Genomic DNA, 26,821 nt, shown 5'->3' on the forward strand with positions numbered 1-26,821 from the left:
TCTGTTTTCTGCTTGCCTTAATGTACTGACTAGCACTTCTATACAATGTTGAATAGAAATAGTGATAAAGGACATTCTGTACTTGAGAGAACTGGGATTGATGAGACTTCTATTTAGAACTCTTTGAACTTATTCATGTGTATTTTTAAGTGTATTACCCACTTAAAAATATAAATCATTTAACAACTTAAAGGCCATAATTTTCACTTATGAAGCATACTTAGTAGTTATATTTTTCTTTACTATAGAAGGAAATGCTGCATAATTAGGAATTAAAGATCCTGTGGAACACTTAATGAGCATAAGCATAGATATGCCATTCCAGCACCAATTTAAAAAAAACTTGTGTTGACAGAAGAAAATCGAGTCTTCGTTTCAGTGAGCTAAAAATGAACTGAGACAATTAAAGTTACATTTTCTGTAAGCCTGTCTTGCTCCAAAGACCATTACTTAGGTTTAGGAAGTGGGGGTGTCCAGCAAGTGGCATCTGTTGCCTATTATCAGGAGCAGAAATCTGAGAGCTTCTGCCATTGCATCTTGGTATCAGTTTAGTTGTCAAGGAAAACACAATGCAGTCAACTACTTGATGGAACAATTCTTCACTCATATGAAGACCGAGTAGTATCAGTTTTAGTAGTGAATGTCAGTTTTCCATGCAAGAGTTCCCTCCCAGAAGCCGATCTAGGGCAATTGGCCTGTATGGACCTATCTTGTTGTTTAGCAACCCCTTGCCAAAGGGTATATCCTCTTTCCAAAGTGGAGTTGGCCAGGTGTCATATTACATACACAGGCACTATAACACACACAATGCTTAAGCAGAAAAAAGTACACATTGAGTTTGAAGTGGAAAGATATTCAGACAATTCCAGCACAAGCTATAGAGACTATGTCTCTTGGTAAGAAGTGTTCTGGGCCCAAGACCCAGTCTTGTGTGACCCAGTGGGGAGTCAAAAGACTGTAGCTTCAGACTGCCTTTCTCAATAGATTGGCTCTTTCATAGGAAACAAAGTAAAATTACGAGAGTCACAATATTAAATGAGTTAGAAAATATATACTTAATTACCCTGAGAGTTTTTATCCATAGCAAAGCTTCATAATGAAGCATAAGGATACAAGATTTATAATCCATGTTTTATTATCTATGAGCAATTGAGCAATTTCTAAATTTCTCTGAACTTTACTTTTCTTGTATGTAGTAAAATGGAGCTAATACCACCAGCTTCCAAGTTGTAACATATTAACTGAGATAACATATGTAAAATCCCTACCACCTCCCAAGACAGTCATTAAATGCTCACCTGCAGGGTCAAACTTACAAGAAAATATGGGTAGTATAAGTGCCTTTCTTTATAATAAGAAAACTAGCAAATAAAGTATTACTAGGCAATTTTATTTAATACTTTACATATCTGAATAACTGATTAAAAATCAAATGTTTATCAGTTTTTAAAGAGTTGCACAAAAGGAAAATAATAGGGAAAGTAATAGCCTGTTTGCCAAATTCAATTGGATGTGGGCTCAGTTTCATTAAACCTAAAAAAAATTCTAAGTCTTTAGATGCTGAGACTCCAAAAAGTAGCAGTTGGAATTAATACTGGTTTTGGATTCACGATTCACAGAAATCATTATATTTTCTTTCTTGATGCTGTAGATGTTTAACAACATGTTGATAGAAGCCTAACTTCTTGCATGGATTACACATCAAAACACCAATTTGCGCAAATAAATTAGAAATTGACAACAAATACATTCAGATATTATGGAACTGTATAACAAATACAAAGTTATTAACTTTCCAGAGGGATTAAAAAAAGTATTAATAAAGAGTGGTCTTTTTCATCATCCTCAAAAATTCTTCCTCACTTACTTCTCCATCCCTATCACGATCAGCTTCACCAAGCATTTCCTATAAAACAAAATGTAAATATGGTATGTGAAATCATTAAAAATGAATGATATAATATTCAAATATATATACAAATTTTATTTTGAATGTATTTGAGTCCATCTAAGGAATATTAAAATTGTAATAAAATTAAAATTGTAATATATTTTATTTATAATATATAAATTACAATTGCATATAAATATATATAAATTACAATTGTATATAATATATATAAATTACAATTGTATATATACATGTAAGTTATAAAAATTATAAAAATAAGTAAAATTTACCTGAAGTTCATCATCTGTTAAATTTTCCCCTAGTTCCTTAGCAACCCTCTTGATATTGTTTAGTGTTATGCTTCCAGTATCATCATCATCAAATAATTTGAAAGCCTTCAATATTTCTTCTTTCTCACTCTTTAAAAACAGAAACAACTAACTGTCATTAATCTTTCATTTATTTATTCTATCAAATTGGACTTATGGGTGTTTGAGGTCTAGAGCAGCAATCTGCCAAGTAGCTGTGTTCATTTACTGTTCTAACTTTTAACAATTATTCCAAGGCACTCACATCTGCTCTCAGGGTATTTAAATTCAGAATTTGTTAAAGTGGAAGAGGCAAGGGTGATATAAAGATAATGGATCTCTATTAACTCCAGTAACTGATACCAACTACCAAAAAATGTAAGCTCTAACAGGGAGGTTGTCTCATCCAATGCTCTCTAGAACAGTGCCTAGCAAAAATAGGCACTCAAGAGGTGTTTGCTGAACTCAAGGCTTCAACGTGCTGACCCCATTTTCTTTATCCAGCCATTTATCTTTATTATTTCCTAACAACCTTCTCCACACCGGACAGTCTTTATTACTACCCTGAAAACATCTTTAATCTTGCTATTCCTGTCTATCTAAATCCCACCCATTTTTAAAGACCTAGTTCCAATTCATTGATTGCTCCAGCCAAAAAAAAAAAATTAGAAGGCTATTGCTTGTATTTCTTTGAAAAACAAAATCACTACTATACCATTTTTACACTCATTATGGCAAAAAAATCTTCGAAACTAATGGTGCCATTTCCTTCTTTGTCGATTTCAGCTATCATTTTTTTAATTTCTTCTTTCTTTGGTTCAAATCCTAAGGCTTGCATTGCAATCTGAAATAGAAAGCAAATAAATAATATGCCACGGTCTCATTCCTAGCTTTTAAATTACCTAATAATTACTAGATTTTCTCTTTTTTACTATGGACTAGACATAAACCTAGAAAGTCAGGTCAGCAGGCCTAGGTTCCAATTCCACTATGCCATAGGATATGTTACTGTTACACCCAGAGTTTTTGTTGTATTCATTCATAAAACAAGAATAAATGCCTAAAAAGATATAATTTTGTTAGTATGGGGCAGGTGCATACACTGAAGGTGTAGGAGTCCATAATGAAGAGACTTTATATCAAGCTTTTAGAAGGCTGCTGTTAAAGACTGAAAGATTTGTTTTTAAAATGTTTTAGAATTAGAAGTAATTTCAAAACCTTCAATTCTTTCACATCTATGGTTCCAGACCCATCAACATCAAATAAATCAAAGGCCTCTTTAATTTCTTGCTTTTGGGTTTCATTCAATTCAAGTTTTGCTGCTCTTTTCTTCCATTGGTCTGAACTTGTGGATGCCTGTAATAAACACACATGTGTGTGAAAAACTACGTAACAGGAAAAGTTACCAGAACCAGAAAAATTGATAAGTACATAAGCATGTTCAAGAACCCTATTCCCTAGTACATAATGACCATCAACAATTTCTACCTTTTCCTTTTGCTAACATTTATGCTATTAGTTATTAATATCTTGGTGGAAAGCTTGGTTCTTTTTACCACTTGTTTTTCCTTCAACCTAGTAGAACATTAGATGTTATGTCAGAATGGACTGGCCTTACTTGGTATATTTGAAAAAAAGTGTTTAAGGCATACCTTTTACCTAGGCCTATATATCTCATAATAAGATTTATTTTGTGGGATATGCTTGACTGAAACATGATATCCTTTCCCATCTTTTAGCGTACTTTCCTATATTGCAGAGGCTAAGAAATGAAAAAACTACATCTTCCAGGTGAAAAACTACTCCAGCGATCTGGATAAGAATAAATGTTGGGCCAATTATCAATATCCAGGTAAAGTGGAGGTCATCTGCCTGCTGTGTGCCATTTTCTGCTGGCAAGCAAGGTCACAGAGTTACTCCTGGGTTGTTCTGCAGCCTTATTTCAATATCTTGTCTCCCCATCTTTGGGTTAGGAAGCCGTAGCGGCAGAGACGGCAACTGGACTCCACGTTCCTGTGCACCTAGTCTCCAGTTTCGCGTGGTTTCGTTGTGGTAGCAGCAGATTCTTGATCCCTGGACCGCAAATCCACTGGTGTGGTCTTCAACTCCACAGTTGAGCCTTCACAACCTTCACCTTCCCAACAGTAGCAGAATTCGTAGCTATCCCAGCCAGTCACTTTTTCGGAGGTCAGGACCTCTTTCCTAGAGACCTAGACCCTCCAACAGATTTTAAGTTTCTTATTCTCTGTATTCAATTCCTCTCTGGCCGAACAGTGGTTTCATTTCCATCATAGAACCTACAGCGGAGTGCTGGTATTAGCAGTTGGCGGGGATAAACTGGAGACCCGCTCTTGCGTCCTTAAGAGACACGGGCAATGTGCTTCTATTTGACCACGAGAGGAGGAGTTACTAAACGACACTCGAGGATCAGGAGGCGAGTAATATATTTCACATACCAAAAACAATTTCTTCTCTGCTCCGGGGAGAGATTTCAGCACCAGCCCTGGCCCAACAAGCGGTTACAGCTTCACACTCACCATGTCACCAACCGGTGCCCTCAGCCGGGACCTCCCGATCTCAGCCGCCGGCAGCGCAGCCCAACGGCTGTCTTCACAGTTCAGAAACCGTTGCTAAGGCCGCTCTCGCCAGCCTCACCAGCAGCCCCGCCCACCGAGGCCTACTGATTGACAGTAGTTCCACCCAATAGTCAGAAAAGAAGGCCCTCTCTACCAATAGAGTAACGCTCTGCCTTTCCCAGCCAACCCTTAAGCAGAACTTTTCCTCTGGTTTCTTAGCGACCAGCCCCGACCAGCCGGCCCTCTCGCCCCGCTTCGCGCATGCGCAAAATGCCGGCGGCGAAGGGGGCGTCTTCGTCCCGGAGCCCTGGCGTCCAAGGGCCGGCCAGGACCGCGACTGGAGGTGGGAAGCTGGGAACTGGAGCCTCGGGTGAAGATGGAGAAAAGAGCTAGGTTAGTAACGAGGTGCTTCCACTGACTGCTAAGTCTTCAGTGCAGCCTTATTTGCTTTTTTGACCTCTTCTTGCCCGGGGTTATGATTGAGAATCTAGGGCCTGGCGGGCCGGGTAAATTTGGTCCAGTTTTGGTTTACCATCCGACTGGGATTACCAGAGGTGGAGGGGACTGCCCTTTCCATGCGCCCCTAGATATTTCTCAACTTCCACAGTGCCTGGGGATTGGCCTTTAACATTTCCCTCTGGTTCGGAGAGATTCTGGCGCGGTAGGGGTATGACTGGAAAGAAGTGGGGATGGCGACTGGAAGGAAGCCGGATAAGGTGTTGTGATGCACCAAGCCTCACTGCATAGGAAAGGGTTTTTACCTGTGTTGTAGTATTTATTCGCCGAGCAGGACTTTGGCCCCACCCATATTACTGTCAGACAGACACCGCCCCCCATCCCCCACCTCATCCCCAGCCATTCCAATGGTTTGAATCCCAAGATTTGACCGGCTTTCCAGCCATATCCAGCATAGATCCATACTCATGAGTCAGTCACACACAAGTAGTCTGATAATCCAATAGACTCAGGATTTAGAAGCCCATAACTGCTGTAAATCAAAGCAAATTTTTGCCCAGAGGGCCAGACTTGCTGGTTTGCCCAATCATGAATCTGGTTAGGGACCAGCTTAAGGGTGGGAAAGAATGAGGTGGACCTCTGACTTCCTGGTAGGAATGAAGTGATGATAGCCCTTTAAAATTTCTAACCCTAATAGCTTACACATCAGGATTCTTTTTATGCCTTCTGCAGTACCTTCTGCAGAGTAAGTACTTTATTTAACAAAAATCATACAGGCTTCTCCAGCAGTGAGTGGATTCAGAAGGAACATTAACTTTTGCCTAGATTTTTTTCCCTTTATCCCACTTACTCCTTGAAGTTAGGGCAAGAAAAATGTGCAAAGTACATTCTTGAGCAGTCTCCCAAATCACTGTTCATACTGTAGTAAATAGAAACATGGCACATTTTCTAAAACCATCATCCTGTCTGGTTCACATTATATCCTAGTCAGACATGCAAGCTTTGTAATCATAGATAAACAGCTCATTAGGATTCTGGAAAATAGGTAAGGTTATTCTAATATGAGAAGTTTTTTTTTTTTTTTTTCTGTATTAAGTTGTCCCAGTGGAAATTAAAATGATGCAAGTTCAAGATATTTTGTGAACTAAGTAAAAATATTCATTCACTTATAATACAGCTGACTCTTGAACAACATGGATTTGAACTGTGTGGGCCCACTTACACATAGATATTTTTTTGGAGATTTGCCACAATTTGAAAAGACTCCCGGTTGAACCTCATAGCCTAGAGATGTTGAAAAATTTTAAGAAAAAGGTATTATTATAAAAACACAGTATATAATACATATGACATAAAATATGTGTTAATCGACTGCTTATGTTATTGGTAAGGCTTCCAAACAACAGTAGGCTATTGGTAGTTAAGTTTCAGGTGAGTTAAGAGTTATATTTGGATTTTCGGTTGTGCACTGATTGGTTGGGGCCCCTAACTCTCAGTGTTTAAGGGTTAACTGTGTATTGATTTTTCAGGCCATTGGTCTCACTGGGAAAGTTCCTTTTGATCACTTTCAAGGACATTTACTGCATCTTTTCTACTAATATTTTCAGGATTTCTGAGACCCAGAAATAGTGACCAAACATATAGAACCAGATTCTAACCTAGATAAAGTTTGATCTCATGGCAATTAAAAGGCTGAAGTAATATATTAACCTGCTTTTATATCACTTTATGATTTAGGTTCTTATATTTGGGAAATTAACTTCTAGTGAAAATGATTTTTTAATTATAGGCTCAGATTACAATTTCTAGGTCTTGGGTAGGAAGTACTTAGTCTTGAAAAATAGTTGTTATTAATGTAATTGTATTATAAAACAATAATAGTAATAATAATTAATCTAAGAAAATATTAAATCCATTGGCACTCTTAAGTAAATCTATAATTATTTAATACTTTCCACATGTACTGTGCCAACTATTGGGTGAGTTTGAAAGGAACTGAATGTAGAGTATAAAGAAGAATAAAAGCAACCCACAGATTAGTCGGGGAGAAAGGCACAGACACAAATACAGAATTTGAAATTCAGGGTGCTAAGTGCTTCAGTAGGTGTGTGTAGAAAGTGCTTGAGCACAGGAAAGAGGCACTGTTCCTTCCTGGTGCATTGGAGAAGGTTATATTCAAAATGTGGCATTTGTCTTGGGTCATGAAAGATACACAGCATTTGCCAAAGTGAAGAAAGGGTAGGATATTCAAATCTGAATATAGCATGTGTAAAAATGAAAATAAATGTGTCTTCTCGTGTGGCAAGATCATAGGGTTTATATGGAAGGGTGGAAAATGAGTCATAAATTACATTGAGGTCCAATTATGGGACACCTATGTCAAGCTAGGGAGTAAAGATTTTATTTTATAAGATAAACAGATGTTTTTAGGCAATGGAGTGCTTTGATTAGGTTTGTGCTTTTCAAAGATAATTCTGACAACCATGTGAAGGAGGTACCGTTTTGGAATCATGGGATCTCAACTAAGACAGTGCCATATAGGAATCACATCAACTCTAAAGGTGATTGAAACTTAAATTTGTGGTGGGGGAATACTGACAGCACCATCTGTTTAATCTTTTCAGTTTTGTACTTAAAAGTTAAGATTTAGCAAATATGGTGAAAGCCATTTCTTCATTTGCTCACCAGATACTTCTTGAGTGTCTGCAGTATGTCAGACAATATTTTTGTTATGTGGGATACCTCAGTGACTAAAATTATCCTCCTGGGAATTAGATTTCAACAGAGGGAGATAGCTGAGAAATAATAATAGGTATGTAAACTGTGTACTATTTTATAAGGTGATAAATGTTATGGAAAAAAAGGAAGTAGAGCAGTTAACAGGAATCCAAGTAGTTAAAGTTCATCCAAACAGTTAAAGGGAATTCTACACTCAGAAAGGAAGAGCTTGTGGTGTTAAATAGGGTGCCCAAGCGTGGGCCTCGTTGAAAAGGGGAAATTTGAGTAAATACTTAGAGGTGGCAAGGCAATAGATTTCCCAGGGACGAGCATCCCAGAAAGTGGGAGCAACTAGAACAGAAATTATAAGTTAAGGAGCGTGCCTTGCATGTTCCAGGAACAGAAAGGAGGCCAGAGCCAAGTGCTCAAGGGATAGTGTAGTAGGAAACAAAGAGGGGTAAGAAGGAGGGGTGCAGATTACTAGGGCTTAAAGACTTTAATTTTCATTCCTGGTGAAATGGGAAGGCATTGCAGTATTTTGAGCAGAGAAGTGAAAGGATCTGAGTTAACTGTTTAAAAGGAGTCCTGTGTGAGACAAAGGAGCAAAAGCCTTTATGTTCCAAGTTGAAGGTTTTTTAAGTAATGGAATCATATGATTAGACTGCTATATTAGGAATAGATGAGATACGCAAACTATTGATTTTGATGATGACAAAAGCTAATCATACCTGTCAGAAAATAATAGTATTTTTAAAAATTCAACTCCTAAAAAGCATTGCATGTCTTAGTATTCTAAAACAAATTCCATATACAGGACTAGACATGATAAGAGGAAAAGAAAGCTGCTTCTGATGTCAAAACCCAGTGAAGTAGTATGAATGCTTCTATTACAGCTTTAAAATGTTCAAGAAACATTAAGCTGACAAGTAAAGTTGTTAAGGATCTCAATAATAAAATAGCTGTTTGTGGAAGACACTGGTGCTGATGTATCTCAGAACAAGAATCAGAGTGTGTCAATTCAATGCCAAGAATAGTTACCAGAGGTGTTTTTATCTTTGGAATTATGTATTTCACCATCCGCTTGACTGTCGTTGCCTTTTTTATACTCCACTTTTTAGAAGATGAATGATTTTTATTTTATGCTAATTAACTAATCTCTCTAAAATAATTACTTAGGAGCTTTTCTAACCTTAGGAATGCTAAGACTGGCTTTTTTTTTTTTTAATTGCTGCTGAAACAAAATAGTCTCCAAATGCTGAAACAGCATTTCTCTTGAATATTTATTTATTTGTTTATTCATATTTTATTGAGTAGAATTGACACACAGTGTTACATTAGTTTCAGGTGTACAACATAGTGATTCCACAGCTCTGTATGTTATGCTATGCTTATCACAAGTGGAGCTACCATCTGTTGCCGTACAACACTATTACAATACCATTGACTATATTCTTTATGTTGTACTTTCATCCCTGTGACTTATTCCTTCTATAATTGGGAACCTGTACCTCCCACTCTTCTTCATCCCTTTTTAACCATTCCCTTCCCTCCAGCAACCACCAGTTTGTTCTCTGTATTTATGGATCAGTTTCTGCTTTGTGGTTTGTTTTGTTTTTTTAATTTTACATATAAGTGAAATAACTGAATATTTTTTAGATCAGTTTTATGTAACTTTTTGTCTGTAGATTAGTTTTAGTAATTTCGTGTCTTCTCTTGGAAAACCTTTTTCACATAAATTAAATACAGACTTTGAAAGCTTGAGTAAGTTTGAAATAGCCCGTGGCTTTTTTCCTTTTGTTCTAAATTCTCTGTAACTTTTCCATTCATATAGTAATATCTTGTGATTTAAACATAGTATAGAGGGGGCACCTGAGTGGCTCAGTTGGTTAAGCAGCCTACTTTAGCTCAGGTCATGATCTCAAGGTGAAACGCCCAGAGTCCAGGAGACCCCAAAAACGAACCACCAGAGTCCAGAGTCAAAGCTAAGCAGCAAGGGTCATTTATTGCAGGTTCGAACCTGGACCTCTGCGCACTCGTTGCCGGTGACGCTAAGAGGCCCCGAGAGAGGTTTTTACAGCCCTTTTGTAGACAGGTACAAACAAGTCATGGGGAAATCAGGGATTTTCCACAGTTACAGAGCTGTGATTGGTTGATGTTTAAAGTTGGACACTTAGCAGTATTCGATTGGTTCCTGCCTTTAGGTCAGACCATAACTGGGGGTACGGGTATCTCAATGATTGATCAGGAATACACGGGCGCACCAAGCAACAATGATTGATCAGGAATACACGGGGGCGCCAAGCAATTGTACAGAAGCGGAACAAGCTGGTTAGGCTTGGTTAGGTTTCAGTTTCCCGTAACTTAAGCTTTTAAGTTTCAGTTTTCTCAGGCCTCTCAAAGGGTCGGGAGTTCAAGCCCCATATCAGGCCCTCTGCTGTCAGTGCAGAGCCTGCTTCGGATCCTCTGCCCCACTCTCTCTCTGCCCCTCCCCTGCTCATGCTTTCTCTCTCACTCTCAAAAATAAATAAATATTTAAGAAAAAAAAAAAGGCGGATTGTTAAAAAAATTTATAGAGAGGAAACCATAACAGAGACTCTGATGCTTAGAGAAAAAAGGGCATAGCCATATTAAGGGTATGAACAGGTTTAGAAGAAGGCAATAAGGGGCGCCTGGATGGCTCAGTCAGTTGAGCGTCCGACTTCGGCTCAGGTCATGACCTCACGGTTTGTGAGTTCAAGCCCCGCATCGGGCTCTGTGCTGACAGCTCAAAGCCTGGAGCCTGCTTCAGATTCTGTGTCTCCCTCTCTCTCTGCCCCTCCCCTGCTCATGCTCTGTCTCTGTCTCTCTCTCTCTCAAAAATAAATAAACGTTAAAAAAAAATTTAGAAGAAGGCAATAAGGTTTGGAAGTGGGAAATGCAATGGAAGATTCTACAGAAGAGAGGGTGAATTGCTATCATGTTGGGTAGAGGGGCAGCCAGAAGGTAGTATTGTATGGTAGTTAATAACATGGGACTTTGGTTTTAGACAAATCTGGGTTTTAGTTCATAACCTATTACTTACTAGCTGTGAGATTTTGTAAGTTACTTAACAATTTTTCATTTTCATAGGCTTTTTGCACCTCATTATATTGTGAGAACTATATTACATAGTGCATGTAAAGTACCTCATACTTAATAAGCTCTCAAAACATGTTAGAAATTAGAAACAAGCAAAAAGCCAGTCATTTTAAGCTTGTCTTTTCAACAAATTATTCTAGAGCAACTGGATATCCAGGAAGGAACAAAATGACCCCTACCTCACACCATTTACAAAAAATCAATTTAAGATGAATTGCAAACATAAATGTAAAAGCTAAAACAAAAAGAGCAGAGTTGGAGTTTCACACTCCCTTGCTTCAAAACTTGCCACAAAGCTATAATAATCAAAAAAGTGGTCCTGGCATAAGGATGGACATATAGACCAATGAGATAGGATTGAAAGTCCACAAATAAACCCAAAAGTCTATTGCCAATTGATTTTTGACAAAGATGCCAAAACCACTCAATGGTGAAAGAATAGTCTTTCAATAAATGGTGCTGGGACAATTTGACATCCAATGCAAAAGAATGAAGTTGGTCCCCTACTTCACCCCATATAGAAAAATCAGATGTATCAATTAACATAAGACATAAAACTATAAAATTCTTTGAGGAAAACACTGGGTCAGATCTTTGTGACTTTGGATTTGGCAGTATATTCTTAAATATGACACCAAGAGCATGAGCAACAAAGAAAAAATAGACAAATTAGGCTTCATTAAAATGGAAAACTTTTATGCATCAAAGTACCTTATCAAAAAAGTAGAAAATACAACATACAGAGAGAAAATGTCTGTAAGTTGTATTCTGATAAGGTTCTAATTTCCAGAATATATAAAGAACTCTTACAATTCAACAACAAAAAGAGAGCCCAATTTTAAAACGGGCAAAAGATTTGAATAAATATTTCTCCAAAGAAAAAATGTAAATGGCCAACTGGTAAATGAAAAGATGCTCAACATCATTAGTCATTAGAGAAATGCAAGTCAAAATCACAATGAAATATCGCTTCATATCCACTAAGATGTCTATTTAAAAACAATAACAAAACAAAAAAAAATGGAAGATTTGTATTGGTAAGCATACTGGGTTGAATAGTGTTCCTTCAAAATTTATGTCTACCCAGAATCTCAGAATGTGATTTTATTTAGAAATGGGGTCTTTATAGAACTTGTTAGTTAAGATGAGGTCATAGTAAATTAGGGTGGACCCTAAATACAATGACTTGTGTCTTTTTAAGAAAGCCATGTGAAAGAGAAGCAGATATTCAAGTTTTGTTACCAAAAGCCACGGACCTCCAGGAGGCAACTCGAAGCTGGAAGAGATTTCTCGAGAGCCTTCAGAAGGATCATGGCCCTGCAGACACCTTGATTTCTTCTGGACTCCAGAACCATGAGAGAATAAAAATGTATTGTTTTAAGCCACCCTGTTTTTGGTAATTTAGCGTAGCTGCCCTAGGAAATCAATACAGCAGGGATGTGGAGAAATTTCTTGCTGGTGAGAAAGTAAAATGGTTTAGCTGCTATAGAAGACAGTTTGGTGGTTCCTCAGAAGGTTAAACATAAAATTACCATGTGACCACTCCTAGGTGTATACCCAAAGTAATTGAAAACAGATATTCAAACACTTGTACACAAATGTTGATAACAGCACAAATTCACAATAGTCAAAAGGTAGAAACAATTCAAATATTTATCAGCAGATAAATAAACAAGATGATATATACATACAATAGAATATTACTCAGCCCTAAAGGGAATGAAGTACTGATACATAATACAGTGTGGATAAACCTCAAAAACATTATGCTCAGTGAAAGAGTATTGTGTGATTCTATTTACATGAAATATCCAGAATAGGTAAATCCATAGAGACATAAAGCAGATTGGTTGCTAGAGGCTGGAGGAGAGAACAGGAAGAGAATGTTTAATGGCTTTAAGGGTTTTCTTTTGGGGTGAGGGAAATGTTTTAGAACTAGATAAAGGTAGTGATTGTACAACACTGTGAATGTACTAAGTGACACTGAATTGTACATTTTAAAATGGTTTATGTTACGTGTTCACCTCATTTAAAAAAAAAAAAAAGATTAAAACCATGACGTTTTTAGAAGAAGTATAGAAGAATATCTTTTGTAGTCAAGGGTAGGCAAAACTTTTAAAAATAGAACCCAGTAAATGATAATCTTTTATAAAAAGATAAGTGAACTAGGGAAGTAGATTTTCAGGCAATACTAAGGGCCACTTGAGGTTTGAAATGACACCAGTATGGTTGTGTGTGTTTTTCTGTTTATTTCAGCTGTACCAGGGTAAGCATGGAGTAGACAGAGAGTTGGATTTCATCAGGCTTTGTGACTTTGCAAGGTGAGTAGGATGAACCTAAAGAGGGATAAGGATTTTGAGGGTATATGTGCAAGGGAGTGATTATAATTGACAAATAGGAATTTAGAATTTAAACTGAGTAAGTCGAGAATTGATAATATGGGGGTGAGGGGTAAAGGACAGCAAAAACATGCTAAGATCAGATCATTGTAAGATATCATGGGTCTCAGGATTAGAGTATTGGAGTCCTAGAATATATTTTTATGCTGTCTAGGGATATGTCTGAGTGTATCAAGAGTTTTATTTTTATTTTACAGAATTGAAATTTTCACAAAAGAGCATTTGTACCTGATTTCAGACAACTCATTGAACATTTTCCTAGGCTGTGCTCACTTTTCTCTAGTCCTTGAAAGCTTATAGGAAGCTACTCTTGAGGAATAGTTGTGTTATGGCTTCCTCCTGATCTTAAGGTATCTCAAATGGTAGTGTTCCTCAGCTTCAAGGATGAATCTAGGTATTCTAGAAACAAATTTATCTGGGGCACCTGGGTGGCCCAATCAGTTAAGCGTCCGACTTCAGCTCAAGTCATGATCTCATGGCTTGTGAATTCAAGCCCCATATAGGGCTCTTGCTGACAGCTCAGAGCCTGGAACCTGCTTCGGATTCTGTGTCTCCCCTCCCCTGCTTACACTCTGTCTCTCTCTCTCTCTCTCTCAAAAATAAATAAACATGAAAAAACAAAATTTAAATCATCCTAATTGCCAAGGCACCTGGGTGGCTCAACTGGTTAAGTGTCTGACTTTGGCTCAGATCATGATCTCGCAGTTTTGGCTTCGAGCGCTGCATGAGGCTCTGTGCTGACAGCTCAGAGTGTGGAGCCTGCTTCAGATTCTGTGTCTCCCTCTCTTCCTGCCCTACCCCTGCTTGCGCTCTGTCTCTCTCTTTCAAAAATGAATAAGCGTTAAAAAAAAGAATAATTAAATAAATAAATCACCCTAATTGCCATATATCATTTTAAAAAGCTTCTGAAGAAAAGAGAAAAGAAAGAAACAAATTTATCAGATGAAAAGCAAAACTCTGAATTGTTTTCTTTTAGATATTTTGGATTTAAAGGATTGAGATAAAAAATATCACTCAAAGAATTACAAAGTCTTAGAATTAGAAGAGAAGTTTATATTATTTACAATTTCAGTTCTAGTGCTTTAACTGACAGCTCGTATTTCATAAGACAGGTCATTTTATTATAGATAGCTTTTCAATTGGGGGTATTTGTTAAAAAATTCTTTTTACTGGGAGAAAGTTTTTCTCTTGTAAGTTCTTACTAGTCTTAGATGTAGATTTTGAAATATTATGTGGAAAAAGCCTAATAGCTCTTGAACTTCTCTTTAAGTAGTATTTTTCCCCATTACATTCTAACCAATAACCAAGTCCATCTTCTCACCTGCATTCCTCTTCTACATTCCTTATCTAGATAACTGTAGATGATTCTTAGCCGGCCTCTCTGCCTCCAGTCAGGCACCCATCCAGTTCATTCTCTGTGCTGTTATCAGAGTGGTGCTATTTCCAAAACACTAGTAGTAGTAGCAGTAGTACTCAGAAGGGATTATGTGCCAGGCACTGTTGTAAGCACTGTACTCGTTTACTCCTTATAATAACCCTAAGAAGTAGATTGTGCTATTTTCCTCAGTTTCCAGATGCAAAAGCAGGATAGAGTAGTTAAATCATTTGATGAAGTCTACACAGCTGGTAAGCATTAGAGCCAAGTTCAAGCCCAGACTTCTAGATTGAGAGCGCAGGCTTGCAAACTCTACATCAAGCTGTTTCTTAATCTTCCTTACTTAAAACACTTCAGTGATTGATTCCCATTATTGGGTCGGGTTTGACATGGCACATGATGCCCTTCATGCTCCAACCTGTTTCTCTTCTAGAGCTTCATCTCCCATTTCTCACTACTTTCTTTATATTCCTGTGAAACTAAACTACTTGTATCACCCAAATACACTGTTTTTTCACATATATGTGCATTTACTACCACCTCCTTCAATTTGCTCTTTTGGATTGTTCTTCAAGACTCATTTCAGGCATTGCTTCTTCTGGAAACACTACCAGGATTATTACCTGCATGATTGAATGAAGTGTTTCTTACCCACATGCCCATACCTTTATCGCAATATCATTATAATACAGTAACATTGCACTGACCGTATTTAATGGAAACTATGTATATCAGAAACTCCTCAAAGGCAGGGCTTATATCGGATTTTTCTTTTATGAGCAATTATAACCATGAAGTACACTGAATAAAGTTCCAAGTTTTTATTTTATTTGCAGATGAGGATTCATGGTGATGGCTTGCAGGGTCATAAATAAAAGAAGGCATGTGGGACTTCAGCAGCTTTCATCATTTTCAGGAACAGGAAGAACCTTCCTAGGCCCAGTAAAATCATCTAAATTTATTATTGATGAAGAGCGTCATGAAAGTATATTAATCAGTTCAGTAGTAAGACTTCTTGAAAGTTTGGATTTAACGAGTGCAGTGGGACAACTTCTCAATGAAGCAGTTCAAACACAAAATAACACATATAAAACTGGAACCAGTACCCTTTTGTTTCTTGTCGGTGCATGGAGCAGTGCCGCTGAAGAATGTCTTCATTTGGGTGTCCCCATTTCATTAATAGTGTCTGTAATGTCAGAAGGCTTGAACTCTTGCATTGAAGAGGTAGTTTCCCTTCAAGTACCTATCCACAATGTATTTGACCATATAGACAGCACAAAGACATTTTCTGGACTTGAAACATGTAGTGTCAGTTTGTGTCCTTTTCTACAGATCCCTTCAGATACTGGTTTACAGAAGGCGCATGATCTCAAGGATGTTGCCTCTCCATCATTGACCGTTTACAAACTTTCTGGGATACCTGTTAGATCACCTAAACTCTTTAGACCTCAGGCTGAAGATGAAGCAAATAAAAACACATTACAGAATCCTCAAACTCTGAAAAAGAGTCTGCTCGCCGACAGCCGCTGTGGAAAGTCAATACTAATCCACAGTAGGCATTTTAATAGGACAGATAGTAATCGGTGGATAAACAAACCAGAGGGATTTCTAGAACAACATGGTGCAGCTACTCCCCGTACTTACAGATGTAATGATTTGGTAGAGTTGGAGATGGGTTTGAGTCATGGAGATCACAACAGCATGAAATTAGTAGATGAAGCAGTTCGACTACAATTTCAGAATGCAAGTACGCAACAAGGCAACTGTACAATACCATTTATGTTCGACATTTCAAGAATCTTCACTTGCTGTTTACCCGGTGTACCTGAAACTTTTTCTTGTGTCTGCCCAGGATATATCACTGTTGTATCAATATCTAATACTACTCTGATCAAGGAATTGCAGAATCAGCCTGTCCAGATTATTCTCATTGAGGGTGACCTCACAGAGAATTATCGCCACCTGGGATTTAATAAGGCTGCAAATATTAACACGCTATTAGAAAGCATGAAGGTTCAACAAGACAGCTCAGAAGAACAATGGGCAGATTATGTATTACAGGTATTAATCAAGTTCAATGTGAACCTTGTCCTGGTACAAGGAAATGTGTCTGAAGACTTAATTGAAAAGTGCATGCACAGTCAGCGGTTGGTAATTGGCTCAGTGAACAGCAGTGTGATGCAGGCTTTCGCGGAAGCTTCAGGAGCAGTACAGGTGGCCTACATTACACAAGTGAATGAAAATTGTGTGGGCAGTGGGGTCTGTGTGACCTTCTGGAGAAGTATTCCCTCAGATGTCATAGATAGGATCAACATACTGACAATCATGATAAAAACAGAAGGAATTAATTTGGTTACAGTAGTGCTCACTAGCCCACTCCCTGCACAGATGCAAGCCAAAGAAGACAAGTTCTGGACTTGTGCCTATCGTCTGTATTATGCTCTAAGAGAGCAAAAGGTCTTTCTTGGAGGTGGCGCAGTTGAATTTTTGTGTCTTAGCCATCTTCAAATGCTTGCAGAGCAATCACTGAGTAAAAGAAACCACGTCTGTTCAGGATGGCTTCATAATACTTCCTCTTGGCTGGCCTCATCTCTGGCACTATACAGATCAACTGTGCTGAAATGCCTGGCAAATGGATGGCACAAATACCTTTCAGCTCTCATGTATAACACTGCCAATTGCTCATCAGAATTGGGAGCCAGCACAGTCATTCAACAACATCTACAAAGTGCCACAGACTCTGGCTCTCCTTCATCTTACATCTTGAATGAATACAGTAAACTAAATAGTGGAATTTTTAATTCAGGCATTTCAAATAAACTGGAACAGATTCCAAGCGTTTATGACATTGTTACACCAAAGACTGAGGCGTGGCGCCGAGCTTTGGATTTAGTGCTTTTGGTACTTCAGACAGACAGTGAAATTATTACTGGACTTGGACACACACAGATAAATTCACAGGAAACAGAGGGCTTTTTATTTTTGTAGTGTTATTGGCTAAGTCTTTGGAAAATAATCTTTTATAGTGTATCTTGCTAATAATAAATTTCCTAGTAGCCAAGTCATAGTGCCTAAAATGCCAGCTGTTACCAAGAAGAAAATTACTGATGTCTGTCAACAACTGCAGGGTCTGAGATTTCACCAGACTTACAGGCTAACAGGTGAGCCTGTTGCTATTTCATGGGATGCTACAGGATACATGAGACACCTGGGCCAGAGACAAAGCACTTTTGTTATTCACAAGCAAAAGTGGTAGCCAGGGCTTCCTGTTGGTTTGTATCAGTGATGGAAGCCAGCACACACACAGTGATGGAACCCACACACAGTGGGTTGTGTTATAGAAAAGGAACACTGAGCTTGGGACTTCCACTGCTTTTATAGTCAACAGAAACAATCCTGTTCTTTGTCCAGGGGGAGTTGTTACCTCATGCCTCAAGGTCATTCAGTGTAAATACAAGCCAGAGACATGGACTGGGTAAAGGTCAGGTCCTTGTATTCATGGCATACCCAGAAATATGCAGTGTCACTCAGAGCCCATAATGGATGGCCTCTTCCAAATACTCACTCCTTAACCTGATGTGCTCTTGGCCAAACTTGAATTTTCATGTAAGAATGCCACTCTCTTGGCTAGTCCAATTAATCTGACAGGTTGTTTAGTCAATACCAAATCTATTTAATTAGTTTCATATAGCAGTCAATTAAGGCTACCGTCAGACTCTGAGCAGCAGGATGAAACTGGTCTGTAGTATTGATCTCAGTGATGCCCCCTAGGGTCTTGAATTTAGTCAATTTTAAATTCCAAGGGAGGGGTGTCTTTTTATTAGCATGAATGTACTGTAAGACCAGTGTGTCATACATTACGACCCATGCCAGGAAGCTTTGACTGAGTTGTTAATCTTCAATGTCACTGACAAAATTACAGGAGGTAATAGATGGCCAAAACACATCCCCAATCCCTAATGGAGAGACCTACTGTGGCCCATTTTCCCCACATACAAGCACATCCCAACAGGGCGAGGTCACTGTACTTAAAGATTTGTTGTGAAACCTAATTTGAATAACCATTATGTGATTTGATTAAGTCACATAGGTAGTGTCAGTGGTTGCAGCCTTATTGCTATACATGGCGAAATCCAAGGCTACTCAAACATTAATAGAAGTATAAAATCAGTCAGATTGAAACTAGGTTGTCCTGGTTCCTGTGTTTGTACATTTTCACATCTAGAAGCTGCCATTGATAGCATTATGAACTGCCTCCAATACTGAATAAGAGTCTTATTAAGGAGACAACTTTTGTTTGTTTGGCTCTCAGAGGAATTAAGTGCTATTACTCTGTCTAAATAATCTTGAGAAACTACTTGGCAAACAAAGTTCTGAATTTTGTTCAGGTTTATCAGCCACTTTTACTGGTAGAAGAAGATAATAGCCACAGTCAGAGCTACTGATCATTGACACAGGCTTCTAACTTAACCACCAGAACCATCATCTATCTAGTGAACATTTGGGACATCAGAACATTGAGGCACTCACACTAAATCTCAACCTGCCAAAGGATTAGGGTAGGTTAGGGCGTGGTAGTAGATGGCAGGAAGTTTGTCTCATTTCTCTACATGCAGTAATACCCTGAATGGGAAAATGTCCTCTGGCACTTTGTGACCATTTATAATATAACCATGTTATATATTTTCATACAAATTTATTCTAATCTTAGTTTTGACTTTAGTCACTTTTTCCCCCTATGGGAACATGGACAAAGAAGTTTAACACTGGCACATTAGGGTCTTTAACAGTTGCCAAGAGATTGTTATCTCCCTGCATTCAAGGAGGCTCTTTTTTTCTTTCTTGGCCCTTGTCTTCAGTGTTGATGTCAACTTCTTTCCTGGGCACTTCCCAGTATCTGGGGAACACCCAAACTGGGGATCTTTCTTTTTGCCCTCCATATAACACTGTACCTCCTCAGTGTCCTACAGCCCTTGGTACCTTTGACCACCCTATGCCTAATACCAATTTCCCCTAGAATGGGAACTTGGGCACCTGTATCTAACAGAGCCACTTTCTTCCCCCAAGTTTCCCCACCACACTTGGCTTTTTCCTTAAAGCAGCTAAGGTCAGGGTGAAGGAGTTACCAAGAAGTGCAGAGGGAGAGAATGGTTCTGTGCCAGTAAGCAATGCTTTGCATTTAATTTTGGTTTTGATCAGCTGCCCAACTTGTGCTCAACAAACCTACAATTTTGATCTGCTCAAAGTTTTAGTTACTCATTGCTGGCAGCATTTGTTTCCGCTTTGAGGACCCCTTGACTTAGCAGCCACAGCCAAATTTCTTCTTGGCTAGAGCCGTGGGGGATGCTGCCTTGTTATATTAATATTGTTTCTTTTCCCACCCTGAGGCGAGGGAACAACAACCAATACATGATTTGACTGGTTTGTTTTAATCTTACTTCACATTGCTTATCCTCCAAACATAATTTAAGAGTGGGGGTACAGTGTGACAGTGGGAACTTATATTCCCCTTCCCCTTTCCAACTACTTAGGTGAAAACATTTACTGTTGGATCTCAGGAAGACTTATCTCTCTCAACCCAGCCCATTGGGTCCCTCATCTTTTCCAGGAAACTATGGCTTTCTCAGCCAAAACTGTCAAGAACTGGCAGGGTCTGAGATTTTGCCCTGTTTACAAGCTAACAACTAAAATTCCATGGGATACTGGCAGGAGACATGAGACTTCTGGGTTGGAAACAAATGGTTGTATAGTAGGCAGAGCTTCATGTTGATCCTCTGTCTTTCCAAGTCCCACAGGGGTACCATAAAAGCCTATGATGAATTCCTGCATATACAATGTGTTGTGTTATAGGAGAGGAACACCTAACTTAGGCAATTCACAACTTTTACAGTAAGCAGAAGTAAGCCTGTTCTTTGTCTGGAGTGAGATATGTCATCATTGAAGGTGACTCACTGGAAACACATCCCTGAGAAATGACCTGGAAAAAGAGAGCTCAACAAACAAAACAAAAAACAAAACCAAGAGAGCTCAAACTCAGCAAGAAAGTGCAGGGATGCTGAGAGCCCATCACAGAGCTCTATTGCTACTTAGTCATAAATCGAACATTGTAAGAACCAAATTATGTGTGGAGTTGAATATTAGAAGAGCTCTGGGGAAATAATATAGTAATTAAATTATTAATTACCTACCATGTTCCAGGCACTATTCTAAATTCTTTACATATTAATTTGCTAGGGTTGGCATAACAAAATAGCACACATTAGGAGGCTTAACAGAAATTTATTATCTCCCAAATCAGGGGACTAGAAGTCTGAGATCAAGGTGTTGGCAGAGTTGGTTTCCTCCGAGGCCTCTCTCCTTCACTTGTAGATGGATGTCTTCTCCCTGTGTCTTCATGTCTTCCCTCTGTATCTGTATCCTAATTTCCTCTTCTTGTAAGGACACTAATAATGGATGAGGGCCCTCCCTAATGACCTCATCTTAATTTAATTACCTCTTTAAAAAGCCTGCCTCCAAAACAGTCACATTCTGAAGTACTGGGGACTAGGACTTCAACAAATGAATTGAGTGGGACACAATTCAGCCATAACACATATTACCTCGATCTTTGAAACATTTTCTCCATTGTATAGAGGAGGAAATGAGCTTAATAATGTTAAGAAACTTGCCCAAAATCTTACAGCTAGTAGGTAGTAGAACAGGAATTTACACTAAGATTTTATCTGCTCCAAAATGTATTTCTAAGTATTAACTCTGATAGGAAGCTTTTTCTGTAAAGTAACAATAACAAAACAAGAAAAGAGAATGTCTAGTTTATAGCGATAATTTAAATATATTAGAAAATATAATTTAGTTACCTCTACTTAGGTAAAAGAATATAATTTTTGGTTTAATAGTTGTCTTAAATGTGATCACATGAAAACTTTGCACAGATCATCATTCTAGTTATATATACTGTCTTCAAAGTTAAAATAACATTAAGTGTTGAACTGTTTTTTAAAATAAAGTGTGTTATTTTACTTGTGTAGGTATCGATACTTTTACTCTCCTGTATACCATTAACACTTAGTGGGGTTTTGTTTGTGTTTTTTTTTTTTAATTTTTTTAAGTTTTTTTTAAATTTATTTTTGAGGCAGAGAGAGACAAACCATGAGCAGGGGAGGGGCAGAGAGAGAGGGAGACACAATCCAAAGTAGTTTCCAGGCTCTGAGGTGTCAACACAGAGCCCGATGTGGGGCTCGAACTCACAGACTGTGAGATCATGACCTGAGCCGAAGTCGGACGCCCAACCAACTGAGCCACCCAGGTGCCCAACACTTAGTTTTTGTTAAAGTATTATGAAAATTATGAGCGCCACTAATATTAATACAGATTCTTAGCTCACTTTATATAATAGATTTTTTGTGAAGTTGGTATTTGTATTTATTAGTACGATTAAATATTTAGTAAAATTTTGTTATAAATACTTTCGTTTGAAAGTAGAAGTCTCATTTTATTTATTTTTATTTTTTTACGTTTATTTTTGAGAGAAAGGGAGAGACAGACCGTGAGAAGCGGAGGGGCAGAGAGAGAGGGAGACAGAATCCGAAGCAGGCTCCAGGCTCTGAGCTGTCAGCACATAACCCATTGCGGGGCTGGAACTCACAAACCACAAGATCATGACCTGAGCCAAAGTCGGATGCTCAGCCGACTGAACCCCCCAGGCGCCCCTAGAAGTCTCATTTTAATATAGATTTTGTAAGTTCATTTTGTTTCCAGATTATAAAAAACTTTTTACTGTTGTGTGGTTTATCTGCTATTTTTCCAATTTTTTTAAGGAGTGCTTTTAAGTTGTAATTACTCAAGGAACTGTTCTGTCCTTGCAGACTGAGTCCCATCCCACACATAAACTTGATTCATTTAAATAAGTGAGTTTTCTAAGAAACCCTGTGCATAAGCAGGTAGACATTTTTCAAGAGACCAAAGAAGTGTTGACATCTTTGAGACCAATCTGCTTCTTTAAAATTATAGACTACAAAGAGGTTTGCAGTTATCTTACATCACATTATAGCCAGTCTTCCTAATGATAAATAACTCTTTCTGGACCAGGGGTTCATTAGCTCTTCAAAAAACAATCTTCAAGAAATTCTAGCAAAGGAATCCCTACAAATACCAGAATATGGGCAGGTGTACCTGCCTACCTCAACGCTGAATGGATGCAGGATCAGCAGAATGGAAGTGGGAAGCAGCAAGAATGAAGGGGTTACTGACAAGTCATTGTGAGCTATATTCCCTAAAACTGTTGAAAGGACTCTACCGGAAAGGAAGTATGGATGAACAGATTTGAGAATGGGCATCACATTCTGGATGAGTGCAAAGCAACAACAAAAACCAAAAACAACCCCACTTCTATGTGTTTGTGTGGATGCAAGAGAATTGATTAGTGCTGTAGTGCTCTAAGCTCTGAAGGTTATCAGAACTATTCAGCACATGCTTCTTTCCAGGAGGACTGAGCCATGGTCTAAGAGGGGAAAATGTTGGAAAGAAGTATAGAGCAGGACAAAAACATTTGGAATAAAGGAGAGGGAAAACTTACATTGGGAATGGTAAAGCAGTGTCATTTTGTATTAGGCTGGGTGGCCAGCAGACTCAAGAGGAAAAGATCTTCCTCTGTGGAAGGTCTGTAGACTTCTAGGAAACACAGAGCTAAAGGTGGAAAATCTTTCCAACTAGACTTCGCTTTGACAAATAGAGAAGCGTTACACAAAAAGGCTATATTTTTGGTCCTTCATTATAACAGGAGAGAGACCATGGGCCATGAAGCTGAGAAATTGACCGTGGTCCATCCCCATCTCCATAAGAAATCTCTCCTATGTTTGGATCCACAAAAGTCCACGTAATTTGGACATGAGGGAAAAAAGACATTTAGCCTCAAATGACCTTAGCTATTTAACCTCAAATGACCTTAGTATAAGAAAAAAGATTTAAATAGATTAAATAATTTGAACAGACCATGAGAACTTACCAGAAAAATACTCTAGCTATAAAGCAGATGAAAATTAATGTTTTTAAACAAGTTAAATCATTTAGATTGGAGCTTTTGAAAAAAACACACATTAAAAATGAAGATGTCAGAACAGATTATAGAATGACAGCTGACACAATTCAGAAAAGAATTGGATGAAACTACACGTAACACAACAGCACATAGAGTCCACATAAAGCATGGTAAAGGAAGTAACCCAGGAGAGGAATCTCTTTCACAAACCCTTCTAAATTTTCATAACAAATCTGCATCGTATCATTTTTTTTTTAAAGATGCTGACCTAAATGGCCAAACTTTACAAAGGATGACTTTCCTATGCAAAGCACAGACCAGTATAACATTAAAGTCATTCTCTGGAACTTTTCAAAACCATTAATGAGTCATGTAAGTTTTGGGGTAGTCCTCTGGCTCACTAGTTCACGCCATTGTTTGACAATAAATAGCTTTATTTAGTGAGGGGGAAAGCAGTTCACGGTCTCTCAGAGAGGCGATGCCTTGCAGTCACCAAATGACAGGGTTTCCATGAGCATAGCCTTCCAGGCCCACAAACTTTCCTCAGGATAACAGGAGGAGATCATCATCAGAGGAATTAACTCTTGTGCTAACGAAATTCAGAGAATTGTTGTGGAAACCAAGATGCTGATTTTGCATTTATATTTGTAACATGACTATTAGAAAAAACAGAATACTCATATAAACTGAACCAAGAATTGTTTCCTCCTGTGTCTAAAAGTCTCTGGGAAGCTAGGAACATTGTTTACTGAGGCTGGAATTGAAACCAAGGGACTCCTCTGATGCAGCACTAGCCAGACACCCTCTCATCAGGACAATGCTGGACACCCACCATGATCCAAGAAGGTTGCTCACTTCTGTTGTCATATTCTATTCAGGTGTTAGGTTAATTAAGTAAACACTACTTTCTTTTTACTCAATTCCATTTCAGACCAGCTTTCTGGTGGCAGCATCCTATGGCACCTTTGAATGTTAACTTGCTGATTTGGGAGACATCTCTCCAATAGTGACATCTAATAACCACAATCACCCACTTTGTGATATTCGCTAAACCCCCAGAACTTAACCATATCTGTTCTGGAAGCAACAGATCAGTCCCCAAGGACCAGCTAAAGGCTCTCCCTTTCATGATAAAAGAATGCTAAAGGGGAAGTACCTATCAGCTTCCAGGATGCACTTGTAGTGTAGTGAAATAAGCATTAGACTTAAAACTAGAAGATCTTTTTCATAATCTGACTTTGCCCCCTATGTGACCTTGGGCAGGTCACTTAACCTCTTTTAAATCTGTTTATCTGTAAAATGTATTCTTAAAGTGACTTTAAGGTTTAAATTAAATATGTATTATGATAATCTAACTCAACTGCATGCAGATATCTAGGGAAATAAGCATTTGGATCATTGTTATAAAGCAATTTTGTGAGATTTCTGTTTCTTTCCTGGCCTTAAAATTTTAATGATTCTCCTTTGTGCCCCTTCCTCCCTGACTCTCCTTATGGTGATTAGATATAACGCCCAGACCACAAAAGGTCAGCGTGCCTACTTTGGAGATAAGAGCAATAGGAAAGGAGAGTACTAGGCAAGAAGTATTTCACTTCTCAAGATGACTGGAGGAGAGAAGAACCCAGGCAGTTAAGGTTAATAATGATAAAAATTAATAATAGTAGGTTTGGTGTAGTGCTTTACCCTTTTAAATAGTTACTGACCCTGGTAGGCCACTTCTAAGAGAGCAGGACTACTCTCTCCCACATAGGTTTGCTGGCCTCAGGAAGCAAAGTCAAGTGCAAGCTAGGATGACTCAGGAGTGAGCAACAGGTGATTGTAGACCACAACACCCTTGGATCAGCCTACCTTGGAGTATGCATGTGTCATCTGTTACAAGTCATGATGTCAAGTTCTTATTGTGATTGCCACCTACTTTACTTTAGTATTTTGTTTACATAGAGCAATAGTTCTCAGCGTTGGCTTCAAATAAGAATCAACTGGGGACCTTTTATGACTGTTAATGTCCTGACCACATCCATAGATATTTATTTAATTAGTCAGAGGTCAGGGCTCCGGGCATTGGTATTTTTAAGAGCTCCCCAGGTGACTGGAGTATATAGAAAGACTGAGAATCATTGACATAAAATGATGATTTTTTTTCCTTGCTCAGTGTTCCTCAATCCCTGACTACACTGTAGTATCACCTGGGGAGCCTTTAGACAAATTGAATCAGAAGCTCTGGAATTGGGGCCTAGATATGTGGGTTTTTAAACCTTCCCATATGATTATAATGTGCAGCCAGAATTGATCATTGCTACTATAATGTAAATAGACTATGAAGAGATGGTATTTTTAATACAAAGTAATTGCTATCCTTCCTTGGGGCAACTGAATCCACATGTTCAGGGGAAATGCACAGTTTGCAACTTTGCAAAAATATGAAAACTCATGCACTTAGCTTCAGGCTGAGGAGATAATGTCAGAAAAGAGCAGAGAGATAAGGAAGAATAAAAAAAGAATAAATTGCCATGTATTATTTTATATGAAACAACTTGAATTCCTAAAATACCAGTAATCAACTTTAATTCAGCAATCATCTAAAGAAGGATCGTGCCTTGCAGAATATTGATCACAGATCTTATCTACCATTAAAGACCACTTCTTCATGCCAAGCATAGGCATGATGGGAAGCACTTCGTAGGCACTGGCTCACTTGATCTTCATGGAACTTCTGTGAGGCAGGCTCTATTATTATCTTCACTTTACAAATAAACTAAAATGAAGATAATAATAGAAATGATAAATAACAATACAAATAAACTGAGACACAGAGGCTAAGTGTTTTGCCCAAGGTACAAACTATTTAGAGGTGGATCCTGGTAGCAGGTCTTGAGAGACCCTAATGGCAGCCAGTGGTCTCTGAAGAAGAAAAACTGCACAGACAGGAAGGTACAATATGCTG

At 38.3% G+C, this 26,821-nt stretch overlaps 2 protein-coding genes across 10 annotated transcripts in view; one reads left to right on the forward strand and one right to left on the reverse strand.

The window, feature by feature from the left end:
* Positions 1-1,369: 1,369 nt before the first annotated feature.
* LOC132692125 (centrin-4-like) lies at positions 1,370-4,860 on the reverse strand. The gene is made up of 5 exons (XM_060654252.2): positions 4,737-4,860; positions 3,418-3,555; positions 2,915-3,043; positions 2,182-2,310; positions 1,370-1,906 (listed from the first exon to the last, which is right to left on the reverse strand). The coding sequence occupies exons 1-5, from the start codon at positions 4,737-4,739 to the stop codon at positions 1,817-1,819; spliced, it is 489 nt and encodes a 162-aa protein (XP_060510235.2). The 5' UTR covers positions 4,740-4,860; the 3' UTR covers positions 1,370-1,816.
* Positions 4,861-4,928: 68 nt separating this feature from the next.
* Positions 4,929-26,821, forward strand: part of BBS12 (Bardet-Biedl syndrome 12) — a 69,623-nt gene continuing 47,730 nt past the window's right edge. The window contains exons 1-4 of one of the 9 annotated variants that reach the window (XM_060654245.3): positions 4,933-5,168; positions 12,268-12,435; positions 13,323-13,387; positions 15,677-21,859. In XM_060654245.3, coding sequence (XP_060510228.3) covers positions 15,687-17,828 — 2,142 coding nt within the window. In that variant the 5' untranslated portion in view covers positions 4,933-5,168; positions 12,268-12,435; positions 13,323-13,387; positions 15,677-15,686 and the 3' untranslated portion in view covers positions 17,829-21,859. Of the gene's footprint in view, positions 5,169-12,267; positions 12,436-13,322; positions 13,388-15,676; positions 21,860-26,821 lie in introns of those variants that run through there. The other 8 variants (XM_078445771.2, XM_060654244.3, XR_013555157.2 and 5 more) reach the window with 8 other exon arrangements.

The sequence above is a fragment of the Panthera onca genome, chromosome B1, assembly GCF_046562875.1.
Source record: "Panthera onca isolate mPanOnc1 chromosome B1, mPanOnc1 haplotype 2, whole genome shotgun sequence".
NCBI classification, from domain to species: Eukaryota; Metazoa; Chordata; class Mammalia; order Carnivora; family Felidae; genus Panthera; species Panthera onca.

Excerpts from the sequence above, each read along its gene's own strand:
- LOC132692125 (XM_060654252.2), bottom strand. Across the intron at positions 3,044-3,417 it reads TAGATGTGAAAGAATTGAAG|ATTGCAATGCAAGCCTTAGG; the intron begins GTTTTGAAATTA and ends TTTCTATTTCAG. Across the intron at positions 1,907-2,181 it reads TAACAGATGATGAACTTCAG|GAAATGCTTGGTGAAGCTGA; the intron begins GTAAATTTTACT and ends TTTGTTTTATAG.